Source organism: Aplysia californica, unplaced genomic scaffold (assembly GCF_000002075.1).
Source record: "Aplysia californica isolate F4 #8 unplaced genomic scaffold, AplCal3.0 scaffold00950, whole genome shotgun sequence".
NCBI lineage: Eukaryota > Metazoa > Mollusca > Gastropoda > Aplysiida > Aplysiidae > Aplysia > Aplysia californica.
The window spans coordinates 197,872-210,592 of NW_004798220.1; the positions used below are offsets into that span (position 1 = coordinate 197,872).

The window sequence follows — 12,721 nt, forward strand, 5'->3', positions numbered from 1 at the left end:
GATGGTGACCGTTAATAATTGTGAGCAGGTGAGGTGATTGTCTTTTATACGTAAATGACGGTTAAAGAAGGTTCAACTGACAATGTATAATAAAATCAAATATAAATATTATATATTCAGTAAAATTTATCAAAGACTGTCACCCATACTCGAGGAGAAAAATGACTATCTTAGACAGGTGGACGTCTTTGACAGTGTCACTATAAATGTAGGGGGAAAACTCAAGGGGGGGGGGGGGGGGGGATTGTGAAGATTGTCTTGGACGGGTGGCCATATGACCAGGTTCGACAACATTGTAAGCCTAATGAACGCCAATAAAAAAGCAACTTTTTCCATATAGGTCATTGAAAAAAGCCAAATTATACTCTCAACGTCACGATCTTTGAAAACAAAGGTGAGTGCACGGTTTTTGTTATCTCCATGGGTACTTTTAATCACAGTACAGTAAACGGGTGTTTCCTCAATCCCCAATGCAGTCGTCCTGACAGCGCTGTCCTGTCAATGACCTTTATGCGGTTGCGAGCGCCGTAAAACTCATACACCCCCCCCCCAAAAAAAAAAGCGCTGTCCACGACGTCCCCACACTTTAATGCGGCTTTAGTGAAATGTGTCCGTTAGGCGCTAGCATTAAACTAACGAAAAAAAATACAGTGTATTTGCCTGGAAGATAACGCGTAGCTCTTTCCAAACAAAAGCCTATTTTTTTGCCGTCAATAAACAATTTCTTTTATTACAACAATAGAGAAAATAATACACCCAGTAGGCCTACTAAAAAAACAACCCCACAACAACATAATGGTTATGCAGCTTGTCCGCAACACCCCAACGAAGCTAACAACCGCAAGTAGGCTCCCGCCTAGTTCAAGTTCAAGGCGGAAAATCTGGCCGAGAAGCAGCAAGACGGCTAAATTGTAGTGCTTGCGGTCGTTTCTCGACTTATCCAAAGATTTTAGTTTTAGCACACTTGAAATGTTGGGGATAGCCTATATAACAAAGAATAGGAGAGCCTCGAGTTTCGAGCCCTGCCTAGGACAGACAAATTTTGCGGTTGCACTTGTGGGATCGTTTCCCTCACGCAAAAGTAGATAATATAATTAACAGCTTAAGACATGAAAAGTGTGTCTCTGCTATCAGTGTGAGGCGTATTCAATAAAAAGTTCGAGAACCCGTACATGCATTTAAATAAAAAGAGAACAAAGTGATAAAAACAAGTCTGAGGTGTTTGATTACATCTATTTGTTTGTTTGTTTTTTGTTTTGTTTTTTGGTGTGTGTGTGTGGGGGGGGGGGGGGGGGGGCGTTGGACACAGTTATGGGATAACATCAAAGATTATAATAAATCAACCGCAACAACAATGTGTACGGTGGAAATATTTTTAAAAAATGGTGAAACGGTATGGGTTTAACGCCCTTATCAACACTATTAGAAGGTTATTTAAGAGGCCGGGCCTCCTAGTTTAACGTCCGTCTCAGAAAGGACCGAGCCAAGTGGGAAATTTGTGTAAAGTGCCTTTCCCAAGGACACAACGTCGGGCCGAGCTGAGGCTCGAACCCCCGAACCCGCACTCTCACGGTTACGAGTCCGGTAGCCTAACCACTAGGCTACCGACGCCACACTCGGTGGAAATGGGCACCACCCAAAATTTAAAAAAATCACAAAAATGAAAGTTTCAATACAAGGCTCGGTAACGATCGCCAACCATTCTTTGCACCTATTGTTTATAGACCTAACCAAGTTTGTCAGCCTAGCCTTCTCGGACAAGGGCGAAAAATCTCAGAGGTTCCGTGCGCAAGTTGCGCACGTTAAAGATCCCTTGGTGGTCTAAAATCGATAAGAGTAGGTTTCAGCCGCCACCCGTTTAATGTGTCCCGCGCGCTCATATGATCTTATGCAGTTGCGAGCTCCGTAAAGTACTTGCAAAAAAAAAAAAAAGTTTGTCAGGAATACTTGCGAAATAGCATTTCACACAAGCTGAAGATTGTGAAGGAGCTGGTCAAGAGTTCTCGCTGGTTGGTATTTTTTTCTGAACACAGGGCCCTAGCTCGTTCCATAATTGTTCAATTGGGTTTTGATCAGGGCTATTTGAGGACCGAGTCAGTCTGCCAATTGCACTTTAAGCAATGCAATCCTTGATAACACGGGCATGGTGGCCTGGCGTTGTCGTCCTGGAAGATTGCGCCACCACCAATCAGCTGCAGGACCACTAGTGGCTGCACAATTACAATCTCATCACGATGGCGAATGGCTTTGAGATTGCCCTGAATGTGGTAGAGAGGGGTTCTTTCATGAAGACTTATCCCTCCCTACACCATCACAGAACCTCCCCCATAGCGGGATGTTTCCACAATGCAGTCGTCTTGAAAGCTCTGCCCACAACGCCTCCTTACTCGAATGCGGCTATCATGCGGCTCCAACTGGAGTCTCGACTCGTTGGCGAAGAGAACATGACTATAGCGCACTGCTGCAGCGGGATCATCCCTACAGCAGGACCTTAGCCTAGACCTTACCGGAACCCCCCTCCCCCCCCCCCTGTAACTAAACTCACTAATCGGTCCTTACCTGTCCTTACTTGTCCACTGTGTTGGGGTCACTGCAGTCGGAACATGTCCATCTCTGCTCTCCCCCCCCCCCCCCCCCCCTTCTTCAGGATCCATCCCAGAGTCTGTCTACTTATAGTGGTGCTTGGGTTTAACGGGGCAAGGAAAGGCCCGAACTTGGACAGGCTACAGCGGGAGAGATCGAGCGAGCTCTTGCTGGGGGAAGGATGTTGGGGGGTAGGGGCAAAGACCGTGTATACCGTAGTTACGGTCTCTGGTAGGGGGCTGTAGGTGGGCTCCAAACTCGGAGTATCTATTATAACAGGCGGTCAGCGGTGTGGCGTTGTGGTTGGCCAGTCCAGTGATGAGTGAGGTAGGGCTTAGCCTAGGCTTGGGCAGGCAGCAGAGAGAGAGAGAGAGAGAGAGAGAGAGAGAGAGAGAGAGAGAGAGAGAGAGAGAGAGAGAGAGAGAGAGAGAGAGAGAGAGAGAGAGAGAGAGAGAGAGAGAGAGATGGTGCAGAGAGACGCGTTAGCCTAGCCAACGTGAGCCACTCCAAAAGTGATGTGCCATAGCCTAGGCTTTCTCAGCCTAGACCATAGCCTTAGGCTAAGGCCTAGGCCAGGCCAAAAAGACAACAAAAGAAGAGGAGAGCATGTTGTGCGCGATTTTTCGGAAATTCCCCTTTGCATTCCTTAGAGCGGGAACTAGTCTACAGCGGGATTTTTACTTCGGGAACTAAAATCCCGCTATAACCATGTTCTATTGTACTAGCCTATGTATTATTTTAAAATGAGAAATGCAGTAACTCTCAGAGGTTTAATATTTTTCTAATTTTAAACTATTTTTATAATATTATTAGATCTACATTTTCATGTTGTCCGACAACTTTTTAAAAATCCGCTTACATTTTTGACCGTCCGTCCGTCGGTCTGTTTGTTTGTCTGTTTGTCTTGTTAAATGTTAATTGAGGGGGGGGGGGGGTATACTGAGAGATATACAGATAATGGAATGAGATTGACAGGCAGGCAGGCAGGCAGGCAGACAAACAGGGGAGCTCGTGAACCCCCGGGTAGGGAGTGCTTATTCGTACAAACAGCCTCCTACCCTCTGCAAGACAACAAAACGTGCTCAGTATCAACAGCAGCACAAACAGCTGCAACAACAACAACACAACAACAACCACATCAACAACAAACTGTCCGCGTTTAATTTAAAAAAAAAATCCCCAAACTCCTCTACAACTAAACGCTGACTGTATTTGACGAGTTATCTCCCGCGTTCTCGTGGAGGTCAGACGTGAGGTCACTCACTATAATGTTCTCCGATCATCTGTGACTGAGTGTGCGAGTTATTTCACTCACAGTCTTCCGTGGCTGACAAATCAGAAATCAGAAGATTTCTCGAATGAACTAGGCCTAACCATAACCCAGTGACGCCCCTGTCAATCTTGAACCTGACAATAATTTATAATGAGTGTTACCTATACTCTATATAAAAACAAAAACTCAAACAGAAACAACACAAGACATCGTTCCAATTTTTATGTAAGTTCACCATCTCAACGTTCACACGCCCACCATAGGTTCACCTTGACGTGACATCACCCTTGCCAAATATTAAAATTTAATTATTAGGCCTAGATCTAGACCGAGATTAGACTATTCGGCAGAAATTTGCGGCTCGGAACTTGTCGGAAGAGAGAGGGATCGACGATTCACTGTTGTACGGCTATAGGCTAGCGGCAGGCCCCAGCCAGTGTGGTGGGTCAAATTGCCTAGGCCTTGGCCAACACAACACACAACAGGCGTTCCCGCTGTGCAAGCGATGCGGGAATGCGAACCCACCGACAGACTGTCACAAGCAGCGGCGGATTTTGTTGTGTGCGGCGGCGGGGTGTGTGCTCAGTGCTCGCTCGCATCTTGCGCAGTAGATCTAATCGGTCCTGTACTGACAACTGAGTGTCATAGTGATTGAATTGGGACTGAATTTAATAACAAAAAAACAACGAAAGACGGAAGCATTGCTAGGCGATGTCAGGCAGAAGATTCTAACAACTTCTTGGTGGATATATTTTTGTTTCTTACTGTGAAAGCCATTTTCGACTCGTATGGTTGAGTGTGTTGACGATGTTTTGTCGAGAGTTTTTCCGAGTCTTGAATTTGAACTGAAGCCAAGTAAGTTTGATCGCCGAGGTCCTGTTTGAGTTTGGCTTATCATCAGTGGTGGCATTCTCTCATAAAATATGCCCAGTGCACAATAGGCTACTCACAAAGTACTTTAGAGAATAAGACGTTGAAGAATTAAATCTTGAATCTAGGCTAGAATTGAGATGTCTAAGGCATTTATAACCTAGAATCTAGATCTAATATCTAGATTCTAGATCTAGATCTAGCCTTAGATCTTACCATGTCCATATAGATCTAGGCCTACTTGTCTAGATTCTCGATTCTAGTCTATTAATTTAAGATCAACTCAATTAGAATCTAGATCTAGATCTAGATCTAGATCTAGATTCTAGATCTAGATTCTAGGCTGATCTAGATTTAGATAAAGTTTAAACTTCAACAGGCTAATGTTTTTATTGTTTTGCTCTTGTCTTGTCGGTTTATGTAGCCTAGACCAAGGCACATTCCCAGATCTTCCCTTTTGCTTTGCTTTGGCTCGGACAAGACACGACATTCAAAATCTAGCGAGGGCCTGGGATCAGATTTGTGCAAGTGCAAGGTCCAGCATGTTGCAGTAGATCTATTGTCTAGTATTGTGTCATGTTTTGAAAGGTTACAGTGATATAAATGCACCAGACCTATCACAGCAATATCTAGATCTAATCTAGACTAGATTCTAGATATCTAGATCTAAATATATCTAGAATCTAGATCAAGATCTCGCTAAAGATTATCAAGATTCTAGTCTAGATCTAGATCTATATCTAGATCTAGTCATTCTAGATCTATATCTAGAATCTATATCTAGATCTAGAATCTAGTAGATAATTATGTCTGATGGATGAATGTTCTTGGTCTCCAGATCTCTATTAAAAAGACGTTTCTTGTTGTTTGTCTGGGCTATAGATCTAGATATCTATATCTAGATCTAGACAGACTAGACTTATAGATCTAGATCTAAGCCTACTAGATATGTAGATCTAGATTCTAGAGATCTAATCTAGATCTAATCTAGATATTCTAGTCGATTTATCTGGTGATCCAGTTTCAAGCAGGCTGCATAGACTAGATCTAGATCTAGATTCTAGATCTAGATTAGATCCAGATCTAGATCTATATCTCTAGAATCAAGGGGGTAGACTAGAACTGGCTAGATCATTAGCTGCAGACCTGAGTTAGTAGATCTTAGATCTAGATTCTAGTAGGCCTAACGGATGGAGAGCCACCAACGAAATCTTTTGTCCTCTTCATCTGGATCAAGAAGTCTAGGCCTAGTCTAGATTCTAGTGGTGATTGTACATTTGGACTTGTTTGACATTTTTGCTAACATCCAGTCACGATGTTTCCTCTGTGTAGGCATAGAGTAGGCCTGCAACTTAGCTTAGCTACTAGCCTATATATGTCATGTAGGACTACACCTAGTCATTTCAGTGGAGAATAATTTTATAGAGATTTCTTCTCTAGATCTAGATCTATACCAAATTTTTAAAATTTTAGTACTGCCGGCTCTATTTCTCAGACGCTAGGGAAAATAGACTTGAACTCTTTTATTTATGTATTTTTCTATTCTCCTAACGTTTCCGTTCTCGAGATTTTTTGGTTAGATTAGATAAAGCCATATTTGCGAATATAGAGTGGCCCATGCGTGTTTGTGTGTGTGTAAGATGTGAAAGGGGGGAGGGGCGTGGAGGGATTAGTTTTTGCTTTAGGATGAATAAATGCAAAGTTACTGCCAAAGCTGAGCAGTTTTGTTTTCTCGCAGTATCTGAATATTCAGACATATCTAAAAATCTCTAGAAATTGAATTTGATACTAAAAATGCTTCTTCCCAGTCCTTGCAGAGTGGCAGAATTAAAGGTGATGCCGAACTCTTGCAAAACCAAAAAATTTTGAGAACGGAAACCGTTCGTAGATATAGAGGTCAAGTTTATTTTCCTGAGCGTTTGGAGAAATAGTCTCTTTGCTTTAGTACAGTGGTGTAATTCTACAGATTGCGGTACAGTAGAGCAGGTTCCAGTGTAGTTGGTCCTGTAGCATACACTTTTCTCATGTTGGTTCTGGGTTTCTAGAGAGATCATTTTATAACTTGTATCAAGTTAATTTAATGCCCTTTTCTTTAACTTTCTTTCGGGACTTTAGAGTAGGAGAGTAGATTTGTAGGCCTACTTTTGTATGTTTTTGACTGGACTATTAGGCCTATTAAATCGAAGTGACTATTTCTCCGAACGCTCGGGAAAATAAACTTGACCTCTATTTCTCCGAACGGTTTCCGTTCTTGAGATTTTTTAAAAATTTGAGACTATTTCGGCCGGCGCCATCTTTCATTCTGCCTTTCTGCGAGGACTGGGAAGAAGCATTTTTTGCATCAAATTCAATTTCTTAAGTTAGAGATTTTTAAATGTCTGAATATTTAGATACACTTAAATTGTGGTTAGGGCAACGTTCCTGGACTATACTTATTTGAAAATGCCTTCAAAAGGTGCGAGAAAACAAGACTGCTTGACTTTGGTAGTAATCTATTTTGCATATATATATATATATATTTAGTCACCCCTAAAGAAAAAAAACTAAAATCCTTCAATATAAAATATAAGCAAAAAAAATCCCTTCACACCCCCCTCCGCCCCCACACACAAACACACACACACACACACACACACACACACACCGCCCTTTCACACCTTACACACACACAGACACACGCACCCACACTCGCACGCGCAGGCCACTTCATTCGCAAATAACCAACAAATCTCGAGAATATATAACTGTTCGGAGAAATGCAGTTCATGTTTATTTTCCCACGGGTTCGGAGAAATAGAGCCGGTCTTATTACATTGTATAAGATATAAGTCAACAACAAATCGAATCATGAGGGTTATTGGCACCGGGACCAGCATTTTTAGCACTGACATGATTCGAGTCTATCAATCTATGAAACACAACATCACAACATTACTTTGCCTGTCACTGAAGTCTGGTTGACTTTTCATAAATTGTGTTACTTTTAACAACATTCATGAAAAATAAACGTAGGTCTGTTAGACTAGCTGTTGAAATCATTGGGCATACATGCATGTTTTACTACAAATGGAAATAATTGAAGTCATAGAATTTTGATTGTCCTTTATTTGACAGATAAAGTGATTAGAGAATAGGCCTCAGATTAAATAAATTATTTATTGCCCTCGTCTCTAGACTAGATCTATTTGGCTACTTTTGGGCATACATGATGTCTGTATTACATCACAGAAGAAGACTGAATCACAGGAAAATACACAGGGGGTTTTGTCTTCATTCAGAAGTCCTATATTATAAGAATCTTTGGGGTTATAACATGGTAAAAAGAGCTTAAAGTCTCAGATATCTTATTATCAATATCGAGTGTGCCATTGTTTGATGAATTTTGTGGCCTCTAGAAAAAGCAGTACAACATGTAAAAAAAAGTTTTTAGATGATGAAATTTTTTTCATTACTAAATTTTCCTTTGTCTTTGAAAATTTTACCGATTGACCCTTTTATTCAGTTGGACTATTAAATTTTAAAAAATCAAATTAAAAAGAATTATAACTGAATGCAAACTTTCTAGCCTGTGTTTTCCTATTAATATATTACGTGTGTAAACAGCTTTGGCAGCCTGGGACAAAACTACTCGTCTTCTCTATTTTTGTGTAAATTGTGGTTTTCATTATAATCAATGGCAATTGTAAGTATCTTTACTTTGTGGCATTGTTTGTGCCCTGTCTCTTTTATGCATTTTAGCAACATTTGCAATTTTAAAGCATGGTAAAAAATGTTCTGATACAACTCATTGTTTACAACGTATTCAGTCAGTGAGAACCTGACATCCATGAATCGAGACCACATTGAATAATTACTGGGTGAAAATGAGCTCCATTATGTATAAAAACAAGTTGTTTACTATGATTTTCAAAAGATATATTATCTTCAAACTTCTCTCCTCTCATAAATATTCATTTGGCCCATATCGCATCATTTGAAAATTGACAGAAATAGCAGACTTTTGTTTCCTTGACTTCTATTTTAAATTTGAATGTTGACAACAAAAGAAAGGCATTTATAAGGATTTTGTACAATAATGCTTATTAAATGTAGGCTACAGATAAGAGCTCTGGTGAATTACCATTTCAGTGTAGTTTTTAAATTTTACATGGTGACTGCTTAAACTGAAATCTGTAGGAATGCCAGATTTTCTTTGGCGTAGTTGTGTTTTTACTTCAGAGAGATTGCAGAAAAAAAAAAAATAGTGAAGAAGAAAGCATTCTTTTCTTTCGATAGACCTGTTTTCGGATTTTAACCGTGTTCAGTGTAAAAGCAGACACTCCACTGTATTATTATTTAGGTGAATTTTTATAAACCACGTGAGTATTGGCACTTCAGCATGAGTAAAAAGTATGAAACACACCACTGCCTGAACATGGATTTCAATGATTTTTCTTTGCAAAATTAATGTGTAAAAGCACAGCTTTAACCGATTCTGTATTCAGCAGCGGACAGTCATGGTTTTTTATTTCTTAACTGTTACTATACTGGAGTTAACAAAATTCATAAGTATGTAATATGTGTGGGGCTGGAGAAAGGTAGTAGTGGTCGGCAAAACTCTTTTTGAGCAATGGGATGAAAAGGCCAAAGAAGTCATACCTGATAAAAAATGTAGTTACGTCAGAAAACATGTGGTCAGCCATTTCCTAATAACATATTGAAAGGATTTTATAATATTTTCTCTGTTATAATTATTTTTGCAACATGTACTTCACCAAAGGTTAAAAATGTGGTAGAAATTGGGTCAACATACTGAGGTTAAAGTTAACACTTACAGTACCGTCGGGGACTTTAGTCACCAAGCCGTAGTATGTGCTCACTACTGCTGGCGACTTTAGTCGCAGACGCAACCAGGCACACTAAACAAAATTAAACAATGAATGGATGCGCTGCACTGAAGTAAAATACCAAAGGAAGTCACTCTATATGATAACCAAATGGTTGATGAACCTCCCTGAATTTTTAAAGCGTGTTTCTTGGGCTGCCAAAGTTTTTCTATTCTTTAAAAAAAATTCTACTACGGCTTCAGTGTTCTAAACTGATGCGGTACCCTAGGATTTTTCACCGTATATGAGCCTTCGGTACTGTAAATGTTAAAGCCGTTTTTCTCCAAACTTTGTTTTTACACTCTACCTAACAAAATGTACTGATACTCAGATATTTGAACAATTTTTTAAAATCAACATGTTCAACTTTGAATTTGTGTCATGTCCTTATATCAATATATATTATATATATATATATATATATATATATATATATATATATATATATATATATATATATCTAAAATTTCTGACAACTGGGACCTTTCTCCAGGTATACACACACATGATTATATTATGATATAATGTCCTTTAAATGCAAATGCATTTTGACATCCAAGATTTCAGCGTCACAAATTTCCCTCCTATATGTTTAACTCGTGCTCCATTTTAACTTATTTATATAAAATACACACCAAAACTGAGTAGAAATGAATGATCAAAGTAGTAAACATGACACACAGTTGAATTAAACAACAAAGGCTGGCTGGGGTTAACTGAGTGATGTTGTGAGCCAGCTGAATTGGTGGACCGTATCTTAAAGAGTTAATATAAAGAAAAATAACTCTTGCTTTTTTTAGGATAAAGTTACCCACGTTTCAATAAGTTTGTTTGGGACGAGTTTTTGTTTTATGGTGTTTTACTTTAGACTATTAAAGTAGTTTATGTCTGGGGTTCCCAACATATTGTAATCTATGATACACTTTGAAATGAAACGTTTAAGAAGATCTGCTTCTCAAGTAAAATGAAAGAAAAATTAAAATGGAACATAAAATAAAACTCTGCCAATTTGAGTGCTAATACGACAGCATTTCCCTGCCCTCCAGTTGTAGGCTGCGGACAACTGGCAGAGAATGGTGAGGTGTACTCCGTATGGTGTTTCCCAGTCTGGTGTTAATGATATAGATCTAGTGTAAGGCATATTTATAGCACTTGTTATCGAGAATGCACTATACAAATGCTATCTTTTATTATTATTGTTATCATTCACTTGCTAAATTGATAGAAATATGACTAGAGTGGTATCGTAGGCCGAAATAGCAAAACTGAATTTTAAATTGCTCCTTTTACTCTGTTATTCGAGAACTTCTTGGTTGAGGGTGGATGATAAACAGTGAGATGTGTACTGAAATGTTTAGAAATTTTTCACATTGTAATTTGGTATTTTCTGATTAGCTTCTCCAAATGAACTCAAAGCGCTTCAACATACCGTCACTGCAGGAGTCTAAGCATCTACCTTGATTTCTGGAAATTTTACAGAAGAGTGGAAAAAGCTAAAAAGCTAGGCTATTATTTTTTATTATACACATATTAAGGCTGTTTAAAATCCAACATTGTAGCGGCTATTTGGATAGGTTAATCTGTTGACAATTATTTATAGATTGTGTTGATTGATGTCAGTCAGGATTGAGGGAAAACCAAAAATTGTGTTTTGTGAGTGAGCTAGAGTCCTGCAGCGACGAAATTGACTTCTTGTGTGTGTTTCCAACAGCACGAGGAGCTTTATAAGTGAAAGTTTTCCCCCTTTATGTCCCATACCAAAATGTTCAGGAGTGAGAAAATAGATACTCATTCATTATTCTGGTTGTAATCTTATAGTATGCTGAGAGTGAATGCTGTTAAGGTAACAGAAACAGGCTTACATAACAAGATAATTAAGGTGATAGGTAGGTATTAAGTAGGTGGCTCTGTCACATTGTACAGCAGAAGCATAGAATGGTCTTTACAAGACTTCATAATGGTATTTTAATTTGAGGGGAACAAGGATGTTGATTTTCCGAAAAGAAAGAATTAGTTTAGCTTTACATGTACTTGGATGGTGGAGGGAAACTAGTGAGTGTATGTTGCAGTTTGGGGTTATTATGGTAATTTGACATATTTTGTTGTTTGTGCAAACATTTTTTAGGTTTTTCTTGAAATATGGTCACTGAATTTTTTCTTCTTTTTTTTTTTTCAAGTAAGTCATACTTCAGTTGTTGACTTGAGGAAAATGTTGCTGTTGGCCTGATTCATCCTGACATCCAGAGACCTCCCATTATAAATAAAGGACTGTTGTGACAAGTTCTTTACGGATATAAATTACCAGTTTCTGAGAATTTTGAGTGTGTGACGGAGATACGGTGAGACTGGTGAAGCAGCCATGGCAGGAGCTAAGCCAGGAGTTCACCAGGTGCAGCTGAAGCCCATTACGGTGCCAGAGACCCTTACCAAGGGCAACAAGTTCATTATGTTCAATGATGTGAGTACATTTTATTTTGTTCTTTTTTTCAAAAGTTTGCTTTTTATAAAATCATGCAATGGACAGGCTTGAACAGAACTATTCTGAGCATGGTCTATTATGAATTATAGTGAGTCGAGTCCTCTTAAACCGTACATGGTTAATCTGGAAAAAGCTATATAAATTGAAAGAAAATTAAATCCTGGATTATATTAATTTTCTTCTATTTGGACAACCTCTCCAAACCAAAAAACCTGTCGAAAACGAAGAAATTCTGGCAGTCCCTCTAATTTCCATTTAAACGGCCTGTCCATTGTATAAAATGTATCCGCAACTAAGGAACATTTTAATGGAACCTAGAAGTTACAGAATATTTAGAATGTAGTCAGGTTCACCCAAAGCAGACTCCTGACTCCCGAACAGATCGTTACATTCCTATAAGAACGAATGTGTCAGCGCCACTCATCTGGAGAAGCGCGACAGGGTGTCAGGTTCAAAGGGCATTAAGGTTGGACTAAAATTAGCAATGACACTTACAAACAAAAGAAACTGGAGCTCAGCATGATGTGAATGTGAGTCATGTGCTTTTGCTATCTTTAGATTGTGAAGGCAGGGCAAGAGTTGATGACCTAAACAGAAAAAAAAAGATTTTTTTTTTCGGTTAGGGCTTACTGGGAACAAAAAAACAACCCC

At 39.2% G+C, this 12,721-nt stretch overlaps 1 protein-coding gene across 1 annotated transcript; it reads left to right on the forward strand.

The window, feature by feature from the left end:
- Positions 1 to 3,921: 3,921 nt before the first annotated feature.
- Positions 3,922 to 12,049, forward strand: LOC106013509 (1-phosphatidylinositol 4,5-bisphosphate phosphodiesterase beta-1; the record flags this gene model as incomplete). The annotated part of the gene is given in 2 exon segments (XM_013089434.2): positions 3,922 to 4,711; positions 11,769 to 12,049. A coding segment is annotated over 1 exon segment (99 nt), but the record flags the coding sequence as incomplete, so codon positions are not given.
- Positions 12,050 to 12,721: the final 672 nt, after the last annotated feature.